The sequence below is a fragment of the Corythoichthys intestinalis genome, chromosome 9 (assembly GCF_030265065.1).
Source record: "Corythoichthys intestinalis isolate RoL2023-P3 chromosome 9, ASM3026506v1, whole genome shotgun sequence".
Lineage (NCBI taxonomy): Eukaryota > Metazoa > Chordata > Actinopteri > Syngnathiformes > Syngnathidae > Corythoichthys > Corythoichthys intestinalis.
The window spans coordinates 11,699,441-11,720,435 of record NC_080403.1 but is presented as its reverse complement, the minus strand read 5'-3'; the positions used below and the strand labels follow the sequence as shown (position 1 = coordinate 11,720,435).

Here is a 20,995-nt window from a genome sequence, read left to right as displayed (position 1 = left end):
ATTTTCAAAAAGGCCTCTCCTCTCAGGTTTTCAACGTAGAGCAATGAAATTTGGGGAGTAGATACCTTATGCCTAACTGTTCAAAAAAGCCTCTTGCACCCATATTCCAAATCCAACAGGAAATCGGGTATTTTGGATCGAATGTGAAATTTTTTCGGTTCACAGTTGGAGTTTACGTTTGGAGGCTTGAACATGCACGAAAACTCACCAAAATTTGCACATACATTCAACTTTGCGTAAATTTTGATAATCTACAAAAAAATTTAACAAAATGGCTCAGTGGCGCCCCCTTGAAATTTTCAAAAAGGCCTCTCCTATTAGGTTTTTTCAACGTAGAACAATGAAATTTAGTGAGTCGATACATTGTACAAAACTGCTCCAAAAAGTCTCTTGCACCCATATTCCAAACCCAACAGGAAGCTGGAAATTTTGGGTCAAATGCGAAATTTTATCGATTTACATTTGAGACCTTGTCGCTGAAGGATAAAGTTGGATCGTCTTCAAAATTGGTCAGACTATTCAGGAGACCTATGAGATCTTAAGTTTTCAAAATGGTGTGTTTTCATTCAAGGGTCTGGCCTGGGCGTGGTCCCAAAGTCGGCCATTTTTAGGCAAAATACCAAATTCAGAAAATGATTAAAAACTCCGTGATCCAACGTTCAATCTTTTTCATTTTTAGCATGTTTATGAGATATCCCAGCCTGAACACGACTGCATTGAAATATTACCCATTAGGCCTGGCGCCCCTAGTGGAAACAGGAAATGGCCTTCTTTACGAGACAGGCTCCTCCTCCAAGGGAAAAAAATCTATTGACCTCAAACCTGTTTCAGGGGAGCCTCAAGACATGTGTTCAGGTGCCTGATGAAAAATATTGAGGTTTCGTTGAAGCGGAGAGGTCCAAACTGGAAGTGAAAATGACCGTCAACAATTTGTCTCGCCAAAAACTTTGAACAGTCATAACTCGGCAGATATGCAACATATCTGCGCCAAACTTTCCGTGTTTGTTGAGAGTCATACCCTGAAGGTTCTTGTAGGGGTCATTTGCATCAACTCTACAGTGCCAACTAGTGGCGACAAAAAGAAGTTTTAAAAAAGGCCTTTCCTATTGGGTTTTTTCAACATAGAGCGAGGAAATTTGGGGAGTAGATACCTTATGCAAAACTGCTCCAAAAAGTCTCTTGCACCCATATTCCAAATCCAACAGGAAATCGGGTATTTTGGATCGAATGTGAAATTTTCATGGGTTCACAGTAAGAGTTTACATTTTGAGGCTTGAATATGCATAAAAACTCACCAAAATTTGCACATACATGCGGCTTTGTGTGGATTTCGATAATCTTGCAACGTTACAAAAAAAATGTAACAAAATGTCTCAGTGGCGCCCCCTTGAATTTTTCAAAAAGGCGTTTCCTATTAGGTTTTTTTAACGTAGAGCAATGAAATTTGGGGAGTCGATACCTTGTGCAAAACTGCTCCAAAAAGTCTCTTGCACCCATATTCCAAACCCAACAGGAAATCGGGTATTTTGGATCGAATGTGAAATTTTTATCAATTAACAGGGTGCACATTTGAGACCTTGTCACAGAGGGAATCAATTGGATCATCTTCAAAATTGGTTAGACAATTCAGGAGACCTATGAAATCTAAACTTTTCAAAATGGTGTGTTTTCATTCATGGGTCTGACCTGGGCGTGGTGCCAAAGTCGGCCATTTTTTCGGCAAAATGACAAATTCAGTAAAGGACTAATAGCTCCTTGAAACAACGTTCAATCTTTTTCATATCTGGCATGTATGTGCGGGATCCCACCCTGAACACGAGTGCATTGAAATATTACTCATTAGGCCTAGCGCCCCCTAGTGGGAACAGGAAATGCCTTTTTTACGAAACAGGCTCCTCCTCCAAGGAAAAAAAAATCTATTCACCTCAAACCTGCATCAGGGGAGCCTGAAGACATGTGTTCAGGTGCCTGATGAAAAATACTGAGGTTTGGTTGAAGCAGAAGGGTCCAACAGGAGAAGTAAAAATGACTGAAGCCATTTCGTCTCACCACAAGTTTTGAACAGTCATAACTTCTACAACATATCTGCGCCAAACATATCGTGCTTGTTGAGTCATAGTCTGAAGGGTCCTGTAGGGGTCATTTGCATCAACCCTACAGCGCCAACTAGTGGCAATAGAAAGTCACTCATTTTTTTAAATATATGTCCAGTTCTTTTCAGGTTGGTCATTGTAGTTTCAAGACCTTTTAAAATACTTATTTTACGGCCCATGTCCACATGTCTCTGTCTGTTGCTGTGATGACCCTTTATTCGCTCCTTTTTTGTAGTCCTCTGTCCAATAGGGGTTTTTATCTCTTAGGTGTGTGAATGTAAAGAGGCAACTTTCGCGCATGTTAGGTTCTAATGAGATGATTAGAGAGGACGATCTGCCACCACCCTGACCTGCACACTGTCCGAGTTGCATGACGTCCGAGTTGCGCTAGATTGCGAGGGCCCGTTCAGTCCTGCTTGCAGGCCTAGTTAGGGCCCGAGCACTAGGCGTGCGAAGGCCCTATTGTAATGCAAAGGATTATTATTATTATTATTCTTCTTTTTTCAGGGCAAATGAAAATGGCCAATTTGGAGGCCTGAACATGCACGAAAAGTCACCAAAATTTGCACATACGTGCAGATTCGCGTAAAATTTGATAATCTTGCGTCGTTTTGAAAAAATTTCAAAAAATGGCTCAGTGGCGCCCCCTTGACCCTTAAAATTTTCAAAAAGGCCTCTCCTCTCAGGTTTTCAACGTAGAGCGATGAAATTTGGGGAGTAGATACCTTATGCCTAACTGTTCAAAAAAGCCTCTTGCACCCATATTCCAAATCCGACAGGAAATCGGATATTTTGGATCAAATGTGAAATTTTTTCGGTTCACAGTTGGAGTTTACGTTTGGAGGCCTGAACATGCACGAAAACTCACCAAAATTTGCACATACATGCAACTTTGCGTAAATTTTGATAATCTACAAAAAAATTTAACAAAATCGCTCAGTGGCGCCCCCTTGAAATTTTCAAAAAGGCCTTTCCTATTAGGTTTTTTCAACGTAGAACGATGAAATTTGGTGAGTCGATACATTGCGTAAAACTGCTCCAAAAAGTCTCTTGCATCTATATTCCAAATCCAACAGGAAGTCGGAAATTTTGGATCAAATGTGAAATTTTATCGATTTACATTTGAGACCTTGTCGCTGAAGAAAATAGTTGGATCGTCTTCAAAATTGGTCAGACTATACAGGAGACATATGAGATCTTAAGTTTTCAAAATGGTGAGTTTTCATCCAAGGGTCTGGCCTGGGCGTAGTCCCAAAGTTGGCCATTTTTGGGCAAAACACCAAATTCAGAAAATGATTAAAAACTCCGTGATCCAACGTTCAATCTTTTTCATTTTTACCATGTTTATGAGATATCCCAGCCTGAACATGACTGCATTGAAATATTACCCATTAGGCCTAGCGCCCCTAGTGGAAACAGGAAATGGCCTTCTTTACGAGACAGGCTCCTCCTCCAAGGGAAAAAAATCTATTGACCTCAAACCTGTTTCAGGGGAGCCTCAAGACATGTGTTCAGGTGCCTGATGAAAAATATTGAGGTTTCGTTGAAGCGGAGAGGTCCAAACTGGAAGTGAAAATGACCGTCAACAATTTGTCTCGCCAAAAACTTTGAACAGTCATAACTCGGCAGATATGCAACATATCTGCGCCAAACTTTCCGTGTTTGTTGAGAGTCATACCCTGAAGGTTCTTGTAGGGGTCATTTGCATCAACTCTACAGTGCCAACTAGTGGCGACAGAAAGAAGTTTTGAAAAAGGCCTTTCCTACTGGGTTTTTTCAACATAGAGCGAGGAAATTTGGGGAGTAGATACCTTATGCAAAACTGCTCCAAAAAGTCTCTTGCACCCATATTCCAAATCCAACAGGAAATCGGGTATTTTGGATCGAATGTGAAATTTTCATGGGTTCACAGTAAGAGTTTACATTTTGAGGCTTGAATATGCATAAAAACTCACCAAAATTTGCACATACATGCGGCTTTGCATAACGTTCAATAATCTTGCAACGTTACGAACACATGTAACAAAATGGCTCAGTGGCGCCCCCTTGAAATTTTCAAAAAGGCCTCTCCTTTTAGGTTTTTTCAACGTAGAGGGATGAAATTCGGAGAGTCGATACCTTGTACAAAACTGCTCCAAAAAGTCTCTTGCATGCATATTCCAAACCCAACAGGAAATCGGGTATTTTGGATTGAATGTGAAATTTTTATCGATTTACAGTGTGCACATTTTACACCTTGGCACCTAGGGAATTAGTTTGATCATTCTCAAAATTGGCGAGACTGTTCATGAGGCATATGAAATCTTAAGTTATCAAAATGGTGTGTTTTCATTCACGGGCCTGACCTGGGCGGGGTGCCAAAGTCGGCCATTTTTTCGCCAAAACACCAAATTCGGAAAATGACTGATAACTCCCTCATACAACGTTCAATCTATTTTAAATCTGGCATGTGTGTGAGGTATACCAGCCTGAGCAGGACTGGATTGAACATTTACCATTTGTGCCTGGCGCCTCCTAGTGGGAACAGGAAATGCCCTTTTTTACGGGACACACTCCTCCTCTAAAAGAAAAAATCAATCTACCTCAAACCTGCATAAGGGAAGCCTTAAGACCTGTCTTCAGCTGCCTGATGAAAAATATTGAAGTTTCGTTGAAGCGGAAGGGTCCAAACAGGAAAGTGAAAATGACTGTTAACAATTTTTCTCTCCAAAAACTTTGAACAGTCATAACTCGGCAGATATACAAGATATCTGCGCCAAACTTCCCGTGCTTGTTGAGAGTCATACCCTGAAGGGCCTTGTAGGGGTCATTTGCATCAACCCTACAGCGCCAACTAGTGGCGATAGAAAGTCACTCGTTTTTCCAAAACATGTCCAGTTCTTTTCAGGTTGGTCATTGTAGTTTCAAGACCTATTAAAATACTTATTTACGGCCAATGTCCACGTGTCTTTGTCTGTTGCCGTGACGACCCTTTGTTCGCCATTTAAAGGAAATCTTTTTTTTCAGAGACTCAGGCAGCTTATAGAGCCACAATATTTGGCACACTTGGTCGAATTGGCCCAGTTAGAAGATTAATTTTGGTTTTGAATAAGGGCTTGGCTGCACAGCTCAGTAGTGGCTCCTTTTTTGTAGTACTCTCTCCAATAGGAGTTTTTATCTCTTGGGTGTGGGAATGTAAATAGGCGATTTTCGAGCATGTTAGGTTCTAATGAGATGATTAGAGAGGAGGATCTGCCACCACCCTGACCTGCACACAGTCCGAGTTGCGTGACGTCCGAGTTGCGCTAGATTGCGAGGGCCCGTTCAGTCCTGCTTGCAGGCCTAGTTATTATTATTCTTTTTTCAGGGCAAATGAAAATGGCCAATTTGGAGGCCTGAACATGCACGAAAAGTCACCAAAATTTGCACATATGTGTGGCTTTGCGTAAATTTCGATAATCTTGTGTTGTTTTGAAAAAATGTCAAAAAATGGCTCAGTGGCGCCCCCTTGACCCTTAAAATTTTCAAAAAGGCCTCTCCTCTCAGGTTTTCAACGTAGAGCAATGAAATTTGGGGAGTAGATACCTTATGCCTAACTGTTCAAAAAAGCCTCTTGCACCCATATTCCAAATCCAACAGGAAATCGGATATTTTGGATCAAATGTGAAATTTTTATCGGTTCACAGTTGGAGTCTACATTTGGAGGCCTGAACATGCACGAAAACTCACCAAAATTTGCACATACATGCAAATTTGCGTAAATTTTGATAATCTACAAAAAAATTTAACAAAATGGCTCAGTGGCGCCCCCTTGAAATTTTCAAAAAGGCCTTTCCTATTAGGTTTTTTCAACGTAGAATGATGAAATTTGGCGAGTCGATACATTGTGCAAAACTGCTCCAAAAAGTCTCTTGCACCCATATTCCAAACCCAACAGGAAGCCGGAAATTTTGGATCAAATGTGAAATTTTATCGATTTACATTTGAGACCTTGTCGCTGAAGAAAATAGTTGGATCGTCTTCAAAATTGGTCAGACTATTCAGGAGACATATGAGATCTTAAGTTTTCAAAATGGTGAGTTTTCACTCAAGGGTCTGACCTGGGCGTGGTCCCAAAGTTGGCCATTTTTAGGCAAAATACCAAATTCAGAAAATGATTAAAAACTCTGTGATACAACGTTCAATCTTTTTCATTTCTAGCATGTATATGAGATATCCCAGCCTGAACACGAATGCATTGAAATATTACCCATTAGGCCTGGCGCCCCCTAGTGGGAACAGGAAATGGCCTTCTTTACGAGACAGGCTCCTCCTCCAAGGGAAAAAAATCTATTGACCTCAAACCTGTTTCAGGGGAGCCACAAGACATGTGTTCCGGTCCCTGATGAAAAATATTGAGGTTTCGTTGAAGCGGAGAGGTCCAAACTGGAAGTGAAAATGACCGTCAACAATTTGTCTCGCCAAACATTTTGAACAGTCATAACTCGGCAGATATGCAACATATCTGCGCCAAACTTTCCGTGTTTGTTGAGAGTCATACCCTGAAGGTTCTTGTAGGGGTCATTTGCATCAACTCTACAGTGCCAACTAGTGGCGACAGAAAGAAGTTTTAAAAAAGGCCTTTCCTATTGGGTTTTTTCAACATAGAGCAAGGAAATTTGGGGAGTAGATACCTTATGCAAAACTGCTCCAAAAAGTCTCTTGCACCCATATTCCAAATCCAACAGGAAATCGGGTATTTTGGATCGAATGTGAAATTTTTATCGGTTCACAGTAGGAGTTTCCATTTGGAGGCTTCAACATGCACGAAAACTCACAAAAATTTGGACATACATGCAGCTTTCCATAACGTTCAATAATCTTGCAACGTTACGAAAACATGTAACAAAATGGCTCAGTGGCGCCCCCTTGAAATTTTCAAAAAGGCCTCTCCATTTAGGTTTTTTCAACGTAGAGGGATGAAATTCGGAGAGTCGATACCTTGTACAAAACTGCTCCAAAAAGTCTCTTGCATGCGTATTCCAAACCCAACAGGAAATCGGGTATTTTGGATTGAATGTGAAATTTTTATCGATTTACAGTGTGCACATTTGAGACCTTGGCACCTAGGGAATTAGTTTGATCATTCTCAAAATTGGCGAGACTGTTCATGAGGCATATGAAATCTTAAGTTATCAAAATGGTGTGTTTTCATTCACTGGCCTGACCTGGGCGGGGTGCCAAAATCGGCCATTTTTTCGTCAAAACACCGAATTCGGAAAATTACTGATAACTCCCTCATACACATTCAATCTATTTTAAAGCTGGCATGTGTGTGAGGTATACCAGCCTGAGCAGGACTGGATTGAAAATTTACCATTTGTGCCTGGCGCCTCCTAGTGGGAACAGGAAATGCCCTTTTTTACGGGACACACACCTCCTCTAAAGGGAAAAAAACAATCTACCTCAAACCTGCATAGGGAAGCCTTAAGACCTGTGTTCAGGTGCCTGATGAAGAATATTGAGGTTTCGTTGAAGCGGAGGGGTCCAAACAGGAAAGTGAAAATGACCGTCAACAATTTGTCTCGCTAAAAACTTTGAACAGTCATAACTCGGCAGATATACAACATATCTGCGACAAACTTCCCGTGCTTGTTGAGAGTCATACCCTGAAGTGCCTTGTAGGGGTCATTTGCATCAACCCTACAGCGCCAACTAGTGGCAATAGAAAGTCACTCGTTTTTCCAATACATATCCAGTTCTTTTCAGTTTGGTCATTGTAGTTTCAAGACCTATTAAAATACTTATTTACGGCCCATGTCCACGTGTCTGTCTGTTGCCGTGACGACCCTTTGTTCGCCATTTAAAGGAAATATTTTTTTTCCAGAGAGTCAGGCAGCTTATAGAGCCACAATATTTGGCACACTTGGTCAAATTGGCCCAGGTAGAAGATTAATTTTGGTTTTGAATAGGGGCTTGGCTGCACAGCTCAGTAGTGGCTCCTTTTTTGTAGTACTCTCTCCAATAGGGGTTTTTATCTCTTGGGTGTGGTAATGTAAGAGGCGACTTTCGAGCATGTTAGGTTCTAATGAGATGATTAGAGAGGAGGATCTGCCACCACCCTGACCTGCACACAGTCCGAGTTGCGTGACGTCCGAGTTGCGCTAGATTGCGAGGGCCCGTTCAGTCCTGCTTGCAGGCCTAGTTGCTATTTGTAACTGTACCTGCAGTATTTATGAAGGATTTAGCGTAGGTTTTTGGGCTGTGGAACGAATTAATGAAATTATAATGTACAGTGGTACCTCAACATGTGATCGCTTCGACACACGATTGTTTCTACATCCGACGACATGCTCGAAGTATGACGATTAATGACAGCGCAGCAGTTTCTTAGTTTTCCCGTAAGAAGGACGCACGGCGGATTTTCTTGTGAGAGAAATCAACATGGGTCCCAAGAATGTTAGTGCAGGTGGCGAAAAAATGAAAAAGGTCAGGCTTACCATTGAAATGAAGATGGAAGTGATAGAAAAATATGAGCGTGGTGTGCGCGTTTGTAATCTGGCTCGACAATACGGACGTAAAATGTACAATCTTGACGGTCCTCCTCTGACCTCCATTCGCCAGTCTGTTTAAGTTAAGGTGACAATTATTATTGGGGCTGAACGATATTGAAAAATACTTACATGCAGTGAATTATGAAGATTGATATATGTAAACGGGATCCAGGAGGCGACGTCTCTGGGCACTTGCTGCTTTTATGAAGCAAAACAAAAGTGTTAAAAAAAAAAAAAATTGAATTGCATGTCCTGCGATAGGACTGTTGCACATATCACGATGGCGGTGTTGAAACGATATATTGTGCAGGCTTAATTATTATGATTGTAAAATTGCCAAAAATCGCCAGCTTCGTCAAGTTTTAACACAACATGCCTACAGTCCGCCGTAGCTGAACATGAAAAGTGAAAGTAAAAAGTTCTCTCTCACTCTGTCACGTCAGCCATGCAGGTACACCATGCAAAACACATTCGCCACATTAGAACCCGATTCATTACATTATTATTGGTATTATTATTACTACTATTATATTATTATTCCTATTTTTTTCATGATTTATTCATGATTTGCTCTGTGTAATTGTTATCTGCAATAGTAACAGTAGTATTTATTAAGGATTTAGTGTAGGTTTTCGGGCCGTGGAACGAATTAATGGAATTTTAATGTATTCTTATGGGAAAATCCTGCTCGACATACGACCATTTCGACTTACAAACAAGGTCCTGGAATGCACTAACTTTTTATGTAGCGGTGCCACTGTATTTTTATGGGAAAATCCCACTTGACATACGACCATTTTGACTTACAAACCAGGTCTTCGAACGAATTAAATTCGTATGTAAAGGTACCACTGTATTTTTCTGTGTAGAAACCAGCATTCCAATTGTTAGCATTTCTTTTTTTGATTTGCTATCTCTTTTTTACATCATCATTTAAAAGAATGAAATGCACATGCATTATGATAAAATCATGAGTCAAATGAGATGATACCTTGTTGTAGTAGTTGACCTCCACCACATGCCACTGGCCGTCGCTCACACCGCCGACAACAAAAGGTGAAACGGTGGTCTTGGTTTCACCTGTGGAAAAAAACGTATTGAAAGACGGTAAATAAGTACTTTTACCGCAAAATAGATTATCGCAAGCATTCTCACTAACATGAGTGTCTGTTACCTGCCGAGAAGGTGACCTGAATTTGCTCGTTGATAATTTCCATGGCAATGAAGTCGTGTTTCTCATTGAAGCGACCATTGTACAACAATAAACCATTAGGCTCTTTAGTAGCAAATCTACGGGGAAAAAATGTTTTGTTATCAATATATCTAACATGCATTTCAATTTTGACAGGTAATAATTGGGAGGATAACTTGGATAGCTTTTGTTTACTATTGAAAATGACACCAAAAATAGAGGTGAATGCATAGAGATACAGTATACATATTTCCGATGCAAGAGAGTAAGACAATTAGCAAGATATCAATTTCAAAAATCTTAATAAAATATTTAGTTTGCATTGGTATTTAATAGCACTACATCATAATATTAGAAATGTTGTATGATTCTTCACCAGTGTCAATTACAACCACAGAATTAAAATGGTTAAATTTATGTCACTCATGCGCATAATTTTGTTTTTGAATTGCTACAAAATTTGAAATTTAATTACAAAGGAAAAACAATAGGGGATGTAACATGTAGTTGAACATAAAAAAAAAAAAGTGCGTGCATATCCTTTTATATTATGATTATAAAGATTTGTGCTTTATAGAAATGAAATTACAAATTGAAAATAATTACATTAATGAAGGGCAAATCGTGAGCTTTATAACAGAGAGATAGCCTGACGCACAGAGGGGAGTGTGCCATGAATCAAGATTGGCACACTAAACAGAGATGAGAAAATCTAGGGCAACGTCAAAAGAGCGGAGTGGGTCAAACGTGGCGGCGAATGACGAGGAGGATGTGCTGGATGTACAGGATGGAGAAAGAAGAGGGAAGAAAAATGACTGAGCTGAAGGTTACTTCAGCAGATGATTGTTGTATCTGGATTGCTTGGATTGTGCATCTAGAACCAAGAGGCAATGAGCAAACAAGCTTCACAAAATCCCTTACAACAACCACCACAGGGCACAAAATTAGATTCAGAAATGTGTGACTACAAAATGCATTTCACAATTATCTCTGTTGTGAAGCTTAAACTCTGGTTTCATATTTACTTTACAATTTCCAGAGAAAGTGTACTTGATTTGCATAGCCAACTATCTAGCAGAGAGCCACAGCTATATGGCCACACTACGTATAGCTATTTTGTTGCCACAATTGGTAATTTGTTGCCAAGATTTCACATTTGTGTTTTTGCCACAGTTTGACAGATGGCCTAAAATACATTTGATGGCATAATTCATCCCCTATGTAAAGGCAATTAATAGGTAATACAGTCCCACACCAAAGTAAAAAAAAATTCAAAACTCCAGATTAAAACTCATCACTCTATGGTACAAATGGTGCAAACAGACACAAATAACATTGCTAATATGATGAGTTATTGAAAATACTAACACAGTCATGTGGAAAAAATTAGGACACCCCATTAAATATTAAGTTCTTTATTAATAATTGTTCACATGTCAATGTCTGATCTTGTTTTTCTTTATCTCTGGAAATGAAAGTGATTTAACTGCAGGTAAACAATGAAAAAATAAGATTGTTTTACTCGTTAAACCAAAGATATCAACAAAAATGCATATTCTAACTGAAGAAAAAGTTAGGACACCCTAACACCTAATAGCTAGTGTTACCCCCTTGAGCTGAAATAACTTTAGTGACACGCTTTTTGTAGCCATCTACCAGTCTTTGACATCGGTCGGAAAAAAGTTTGCCCCACTCCTCAACGCAGAATACTTTCAGCTGTGAGATGTTTGAGGGGTTTCTTGCATGTACAGCCCGTTTTAAATAACCCCAAAGCATCTCAATGGGATTGAGGTCTAGGCTTTGACTTGGCCATTCTAGGAATCTCCATTTCTTCCATTTCAGCCAGCCCTTGGTGGATTTACTGGTATGTTTTGGGTCATTGTCATGTTGCAGGGTCCAGTTTCGCTTCAGCTTGAATTTTTTTTTTTTTTTTTACAGATGATCTCACATGTTCCTCAAGCAACCTCTGATACACGTTAGAATACACGATGAATTCTATGATGGCTAGCTGGCCAGGTCCTGCAGTAGCAAAGCATCCCCGAACCATGACACTTCCAACTCCATGCTTCACAGTTGGTATGAGGAATGCTTTCCTGGGATGCTGTATATTATGCCATGCGTGTCCTCTGTTCTGGTGTTGAGATAATTCAATTTTAGATTCATCTGTCCAAAGAACATTATTCCAGAAGTCCTGCTCTTTGTCTACATTCACTCTGGCAAACTTTAGTCTGGCCTTCGTGTTCTTCTTGGAGAGCAAATGTTTCCTCCTTGCACACCTCCCATGAAGGTTAAACTTAAGAAGTCTCTTTGTGATTGTAGAGGGTTACATCAACAATCGCAAGAGCCTCCTGTAGGTCCCGTGGTGACATTTTAGGGTTTTTGGAGACTTCTTTTAGCATCTTGCGGCCTGCTCTTGGGGTAAACTTGCTTGGACGGCCAGACCTGGGCATGTTGGCAGTTCTTTTGAATGTCCTCCACTTGTAGACTATTTTCCGGACAGTGGAATGACTGATTTTATATTCTTTTGAGATCTTTTGAAATCCCTTACCAGACTCATAAGCATTTACAATCTTCTTTCTGAAGGCCTCTGTTTTGTCTCACTTCAACTGTCAGGGGCACACCAAACTATATGTGATGTTTAAATAAGGCAAGCCTCCTTCAAACACCTGATGTGATACATCTGTGAGTGATTTTAGCCATTTTAAGTGGGATTGTATGTGGGGATGTCATAATTTATTCCTCAAAAGAAAGAGCATTTATTTAATATTATATTTTACAGAAAGTTATTAAAAAATCTTTATTTTTCAGTTTTAACTCATTCACTTCCAGCCATTTTCACCGGAGCAAGGCCCTTCACTCCCGGCCGTTTTACTGGATTTTGAGTGATTTTGCAAGGCCCACAGAAAATTCTGTTCTATTGCTACAGTATATAAACATGGAACCCACCAAAAGAAAGATTAGACTCTCTTCTTTCAGCAGGAAAAAAACGTAAGTTCATATCTTTTTCCATTCTTTAGAAATCAGCATTAGAAAATAGCTTAGTTTGAGCAATTTTCCAATTTCTGATGAAAACATAGAGAAATTGAGCTTTTTGTGAAAGCATACATTTCAAACATAACTTTGACTTTAACACAGCTATTTTTTGATTTAGTTACATCCCAAACATCTGAATAATGTTTTCCTTTTACAAAATAACATAAACAACAAGACAAATAGAGCTTTTGATAGCAAAGTAAAAATTCATTTACACATAACTGAGAGATGATGTTGTTGTCGCCGCGACAGCCGGGTAAACTTTTCTCTCATCACCGCCTGTCTCGTAAAGATGGATTTTTTTTTAGTCTCTGCAGGGTCTGCTCGGCGAGCAGCACGGACTCAACAACATCATCCGCTGGACTGGTGGTCCCCGTCGTTCTGCTCGGTCGTCCAGCTCCTGGCATCCCAGGCGTCCTCTCGGTTTTTCTGCTCGGCCCCGGCCGTGCTGCCCGGACGTTCGTTGCCGTTGAATCGGGTTGCGGGTCTTACCAAATGCGCTACTGCCCTCCAGTGGCCAGCTTTATTGTTTTAAAATGGATTTTCAGCTTTGTGCTTTGGAGCTCATTTGAATCAGAACACAGAGATGCCTCTTATGAAAAGTATGAAACGTAAAAGACGTATAAATACGTCTTTGGTACACTGAAACAATTAAAAATAGAACGTATTTATACGTTTTTGGGAGCAAATTAGTTAATTGTTTAGCTATTACTTGAATCTCTCAAGATTGTTAAAATTGATATTTAATATCCATATGACCGAATATGTTCGAAAACACACAGGCTTCCACAGGGTGTTTTAATATTTTCACATGACTGTAGTTTTCAATTTATGAGGTTTCTGATGTACTAATTCAATCACGGTTTTCAGACTTTGTGCCGTTACTGTAGTGCTCTTGTATCATTTTGTCTTTGGACAGTTAAAGTATTACCTATTAATTAGTTGTTAATATTTGGTAAAGTGCTGCTATAAATACACTTCAGGCCAGACAAGTTTCATGTAAGCTCCTATTTTGGTGTTTCACCACATTTCACATTAGCTTAGCGGTTAGCCTGACTATTCCATTTTCCCACCTTTTCTCCCTTCCAGGTTTAGGTGGCTAGTCCTCATTCTTCGAGTGACAATGACACTTTTGAAAGGTGCAGGAATAAGTTATTTTAGGGTTTTTAATTCCTCTACTAGTTTTTTAGACGAAAGCATAAAGGATGGGTGCCATTTCTGCGCGCACTGGCTAAGCCAGCTTAAAAAAAAAAAGTGCTAGCAAGCGGAAGTTGTTACAGCTCTATAGTAAGATTTGCTTGAAGCCATTTTAACACTGAGGCTGACACAATCACATCATCATCCACAGATTCCACAACACATAATTGTGGCTACAATTTAATTGTTTTAGCCTCTTATCATGTCTGCACTCCATATACTGCATTCCCACAAGGGCAAATTAGACTCTGCTGTTTCTGTTTTCTGTATTGCAAACATCACTGTCAGATTAAAGGGGTACAAAAAACAGTACTGTGCTTCTTGAACTAGGATTGGAAGACTTGCTCAAGGGCATGTCAGCAGTAGTCACACCACTCGTAGTACAGGAGAAGATTACTGTTTCTCCAGCAACTAGTTCATAGTTTTAGCCGGCAGTAGCAGGGAGACTGTGACTTTCTGGTTCCAAAGTCCAAGTCCTTCCAGATAACTTACACCTGCTTAAGAAAGCTATATCATAGAGCTAATGTAAATTCATTCATTCATTCATTTTCCATGCCGCTTATTCCTCACGAGGGTCGCGGAGGTGCTGGAGCCTATCCCAGCTAACAACGGGCAGTAGGCAGGGGACACCCTGAACTGGTTGCCAGCCAATCGCAGGGCACAAATTATTAGGTCAAATAGGACATTTGGGTTCAGAGCCTGAATGCAGCTATAGTGTCTCCTAGAGATGCCATTCCCAACTGCCACTTTCAATGGATGCTCCCAGACAACATGAGCAGCTGCCCACCCCCCGTTGAAGTCCCTGGGGGTTTGAGGCTATATGACATGTGCGTGTATGTGATGCTATTGGTTTGGGATTCTTAAAAGTGGAGAGAAGCCAGGGGGGACGACACTTCTGGCCTGCTAACACAGAAAGGCAAAAATCACAACCTCGGAGAAGCGAGGATGCCAACTAAAATAACGATCCTTCCTGGCTTTCTCACTCGTCTTTGACGTATCAATTTAAAAGGCTCCACTACCTTGACTCCCTCAGGGCCCTTGGAACTATGAGAGTAATCACCTAGAAGTAACCACACACATCACTTTTGTGTCGCATTAGGCACTCATCAGTAAAAAAAACAACCAGTCTGCCCTTATGTGGAGAACCATGTCACGCGATGCGAATATGCTGCAATACATAAGACGTGTGCAATGATGAGTAATAAGGAGGGGACCTTTACTCATTGTTACATACTCTATATTAACATACATGGAAAGTAGCACATTAAAATTCCACAACCATTGGATGGATTCAAATGACAATATTGTAAGTGTTAAGGATGCAAGAATACTCGGTTTTATATTGAACCGTTCGATATGCCCTCTTCAATTCAATGCGCAAAAACATTCAATCTAAATGAAAAGCTCCGAAAATGTATTTTTGCAATTTATTTTTGTCGTCTCTCTCGCTAAAATGTCCGGCGCAGCTTGCCTTGAAAAAACAAAATCTGCCGCTAGCACACCTCCTCCTCCACTCCTCCCCCAAACTGCATGAAAGGTGGGAGCTGTGGCACATGAGGATCATTGCTCGTGAGGAAAGACAGATACGTAAGCATTTTGTGTGAGCTGATATGCTATCCCCACTCGTACATATTAAACAAAGACTGCCTTTATGGATACGTACAACAAAGTTCGCCTATATATTGTTGCCGACTTGGTTGCTACGAATAACCCCGCTTTGACAAAAGACAGGTTAAGACTATGGGTCACAGAGCACTAACTCACGGTTACATGAACAATGAGTGGCAAATTAAGAGCGCTGTACTTCAAACTCGTCCTGTTTATGAAAGTCGATTGTCAAATGCTGGTGTTATGCAGTAATGAGCAGACGTGACTTCTGTGGTGTTTGTTAACTTTTTTTAATGCCCGACAACACTCGCGCGCACACTCTAGATATCATCAAATAGCACCCTAGTTGTGATACATTAGATCCCCCCCAAGTCCCGTGCCATTGGCTGCGTGAGCCCAGAGTGATAATGGAATGCGTAGTCCATATACTACATCGATGAATTAAAAACCGCCATGACTGAATGGAAGTTAAGCAGGTCATATCAATCGATACCAGTGACTATAGATAATGCTGCAAATATTGTTAATTTAGTACGTAACACAGATGGACTCGGAGCACAAATAGGATGTTTTTTTCATGTGGTAAACATACCTGCTAAGAGAGTAATAGCTATCAACAGTGTGTCCCGCCTCAATTTACGAACAGTAAAGATTGTTCTCAGCACTTTTATACAAAATTTCTTCAGATCAGTAAGAAGTAAGCACATAAATATTATGCACTATAATACACGTTTATATGATGGCATTGTTATTTTTGCTTGTTAGCAAAATAAAAAAAAAACGTTATAAAAAAAAAAAAAATTGTATTTTTTGTTTCAGAGCATTAAATGTATTGAATCGAATCGAAAATCGTGTCCCTCGTATTGAAAATCGTACCGAAACGTGACTTAACTGTATAGTTTCATCCCTTGTGCTGATTCCTTAATCTAGAGCAGTACTTCTCAAATAGTGGGGCGCGCCCCCCTGGGGGGGCGCAGAGCAATGCCAGGGGGGGCGCATGTGACCTCGGGGAACATGTTTTATGTGTTTTTTTTTTTTTTTTTTGCCGTACTGGAATAAAGTGTACTTGCACATCCACTCAGTAGGTGGCAGTGGCGCTCTCATTTTCAGAGTGCGCGCAGTATTTTTGAACTAAGGAAGAGCACTCAGCACACACAGACAACAGATATGAAGAGCAGTGTGCCACCGCCGTTTTCGAAAGCCGTTTTCCGACCGGACTCACTCACGCAGCGACCCACTGTCTTGTCCGGTTCTCACGTCGCCGCCCGAGAAGTGCCATTTTCGGCTTGGGATCGTCACGACGACTGCCCTCACCTACGGTTCTACCTCGGCCGCCGTGAATGCGCTTTTTTCGTGCCGTTTGCCTTTTAGCTTTGACTTTTAATACAGTGGGTGATGATGAAAGACCACTGTTTACTGTGTCTAAAAATAATTATAGCAGACAGCAAGAAGCCAAATCAATCATTGTTAAGCCGCTTGATTTTTTTCAGTGAAAATGTGCCGTATATTGCCAACAATCGTCCTGCTTTGTCAGTGTTATATCAGTAAGCCAGTGAGCATTGTTAGCATGCTAATTGAAAAATAACTCCACATCATTGCAAAGGAGGTAAATACTGTGAGCAGCAAAAATAAAAACTGTCCTGTCCAAGGACACTTTCCCCCCCCCTTTATTCAGATTTGTTTTTTCGGTCAAATTTTATGGCACATTGTCCTCATGAGTGAATGTTTCTAATCAATTTTAATTTGGTATTATTTACTGATTTTATTACATTTTATTTTTCTGTATCAAACGGTCAAAAATGTACCTTGAGTCTATTTTTTAGTTTGCATGTGATTTTTTTTTTTTTAATTCAGGCAAATTGATGCACATCAAGTCTTCTCTGTTACAAACAAAACAATGTTTATAATAAAGTTATACTTTATTATAAGTTGATCTATGTTACTTTTTTTCTTTATTAGAAAAAAAGGACACAATGTTAGGCAGATGCGTATTTATAATAGTAATTTTATAGACAAATGATACTATTTACAGTGGCGGCAGAGAGTTTGGGGGGGCTCGAAACATTTACGTCTTCCTTGGGGGGGCGTGACAGAAAATAATTGAGAAGCACTGATCTAGAGTCACTTAGGCTAGGTTCATGCAGGTCTTATTGCACAAATAAGATTTTTCGTGACAGGAGGCGAACTTGACCACAGTCATAAAAAAATAAAATGAAGAAAAGGATGAGCCTGAAAATTTTTTCTCTCTGTGCGCCAAATGAGCAATATTTCTGTATTGCTTACATGGCAGATTCGGGGTAAATTTACACACACACACACACATAAGGCTTATACGTTTGCGTCATGCACGCACATTGCCTGTATGCGTTCTATCAATCCATATAAACTTTGAATACATGACTAAACGGGGATTATTTATGTCTCTTATTTGTGTCCTCTCTTATTTGTGTCCTCTTTTGGGAAATCAAAATATGATAAACCTAGAATGACGTAGAGCCAGCATTTGTAGTCATTTGTTCTGATGCTTCTGTGCATGCGGGACAGTTTGCTCAGCACTCATTAGACTGCGAATTAGTGCGCATGCGTAATACCTGAACGGACTCAATGGACAAAGGCAGTCTGAGCGAGCACACCAAAAAACCTATATGTAAAAAAAAATCGGAATTGGGTATTAAGACCTGCAGTATGAACCTAGCCATACAGTGTTTTAGAAATTTTCTCGTTATTGCATTGAGTATTGTCAATATGTCGAACAGGATTTTACAGTAGATTGCCTAGTCCAATAGCTGGTATGACTGCCTCACAGTTCTGAGCGTCTGGATTCACATCTTGGCTTCAGCCCCTGTGTGGGTATTTATCAGGACATTATATGGCTTCCTCCCACATAGCAAAAACATCCATGATAAGTTAATAAATGACTCAAAATTGTCCCTAAGAGAGAATTGCTGCTTTTTACTAGTGTGATCACTGCAATCGGCTGGTGATGCTAATGTTAAAATATAGCAAACCTATGAACAATTTGAGCTTCTCATATTGGTCTCAGTCTTTCATCATTTATTTCTAAATTACTTCTCCTAAGCTTATCTTAAGAGCAAGATATGACCTAAAATAGAAACAAGACACCACTGAGACAAATAAGATGTATTTGAGAAAATGTAATTTTAGCAGTACCTAAGTTTCTCGCTTTGGTAGTACTACGGCTGCTTCTCAAGTGCTTCTGGAATCGGCTTTTCTCAAATTCATGTCATTTGCTTTTAAAGTGCCTGCAGCATGAGGATACAAATATGAAAAGGTCAAATTGGTCTCACATTTACGGTGGCCCTGAAGTGCAAACCACAAAGGCAAAAAAAAAAAAAAAAAAAACAACAACAACGGCTAATTAAAAAATACAACGGCAATTCACATGGCAAAAAAAGCAAATTAAAAAACAAAATGCCAAGTCACATAACAAAAAGAAAAACTAATGAAAACAAATGAAAAAACACAATGGTAAATCAAATAATAAAAAAACACATTCAAAAAGACAACTGCAAATCACATAACAAAAAACAAATTAAAAAAACAAAACACCAAATCACATAAGGAAAAAAAAAACAAATCAAAAAACAACACCAAGTTAAAATAAAAAAAATAAAACAATTGAAAAACAAAATGCCAAATCACATAACAAAATAACAAATTGGAAAACACAACGCCAAATTAAAAATGCCAAATCACATCACAAAAAAACAGTTCAGAAGACACAATGACAAATTAAAAAACACAACAGCAAATCCAAAAGTGAAATTACATTAAGGAAACGGAAGAGGTAGGTACCAGTCAAAACGTACACTCATCGCTGATTGGACAAATCTTCCGTCAGCGGTAGGTACTGATGATCTAGGAACTTATTCTGCGTCTGGTGTGGTATTTGAAAATTAGCATTACCAAAAACACGCATTTCCGCTATAAATCCATCTATACATCTTCAACCGCTTTGAATATTTTTATTTGGGACATACCATGGACATACGTATGAAGTAAAATATGCCGGCATTGCGATGGTGTGTCAGCGTGACTTTCCTATTGGTGCGTTCGATGTGCCAATGCGACGCCCCCAGTGGTTGTATTGATATGACAGCTCTAACCAAGAGGACACCCTGTCGGGAGGGTACGCCCCAGAATGATAAGAAGAGGAAAGATAGGTCTGATAAGAATGCAATAGGGCAAAGTGTGTGTGCAAGAAATGGTAGTGAGTGAAGTGAGGAACCCATTATTATAATAAATCACTTGTGAGTATTAAGTCTGCGTTCTACTTTTCACTATGTAATCACTAATCCTGGTGCCAACATTTTTACTGTATATGCCTGTATGTGTCTAGTGGCACGTCGTCAAGCCTTGTACCCACTCTCGCGTGTGTTTTAGTCATGCGGAGAATGGAACTGCTGAGTGGGAGCCATCGGACATGCCTGGTTCTGCCACCCCCATGCAGGGGAGCATTATTTTCCTCAAAAAATCCCATTGGTTGCAGCACAGTCAAGGGTGTTCTAGCTATAAAAGGAAACCAGTGACCAGCTAGTAAGGGGATCCCCAAGTGGCCAGTTCTCCCAGATCAAATTCCTGTCTCGTATTTTGTGTGTGTCAACCTTCCACTGGGCAAACCAGCTTGTCTTTCCATTTTGTAGAGGACCAGATGTGCCAATAAACATAATATTGTCAAAGAGAATGGAAAGAAGCCTGCTTATTGGTCCCCGCGAAGTCGGAAGTGTTTACTATAAGCAATGTATTCTGCTCTCTTTTTAAAGTGTATGTTTCACCAGTTACATGGGTGCTGCATGGGTGCAGGACACTGTTTGCTTTCATAAGAATCTTTTTTTTTTGTTGACCGACAGCAAAATATGTAAAAATGAACAAACGTAGATGTATGATCACCTTCAATCCAGCCAGTCTTGAACCCATAAAATTTGGAAAATCTCAGCCTGAACTGCAGAGGTCAAGCGGTGATCAAATGAAATGTGTAAGATGACCTGTGGCCCCGTGTAAACAAGATTTGCATTTTGATCTGTCCATCATAACACAAGCTGTTCCTGGCCGAAACCTGATCGCCGTCGGTTCAGGTGTCACCGCTACTTGTTCTCCTTCACCCGCCTCAAGCTCAAACTATCGGCACCTTTTACGTCGCTGCTTTACTAACCTATCATGGAAATGCGGAGCACTTTCCAAACTGGTCGGGGCAGTTCCGCATCAAAAAAGGAGGTCATTTGAGCCGGGCTTAAAAGAGGGCCGAGACCAGATGGACCACAAGGGGGATATCATTTTCACCTATAGAAATTGTGTGGACCAACACCTTTCGGGCAGGTAGAGCAGTGATGCAGGCATGA

The 20,995-nt window shown here is 40.1% G+C and overlaps 1 protein-coding gene across 4 annotated transcripts in view; it reads right to left on the bottom strand.

The window, feature by feature from the left end:
• celsr2 (cadherin, EGF LAG seven-pass G-type receptor 2) overlaps window positions 1-20,995 on the bottom strand; it is a 163,132-nt gene that overhangs the window by 75,716 nt on the left and 66,421 nt on the right. For all 4 annotated transcript variants that reach the window (XM_057845311.1, XM_057845309.1, XM_057845310.1 and 1 more), the window contains exons 4-5: window positions 9,780-9,895; window positions 9,597-9,685 (exon numbers count right to left, since the gene is read on the bottom strand). In XM_057845311.1, the coding sequence (XP_057701294.1) occupies window positions 9,597-9,685; window positions 9,780-9,895 (205 nt within the window). The remainder of the gene's footprint in view (window positions 1-9,596; window positions 9,686-9,779; window positions 9,896-20,995) is intronic.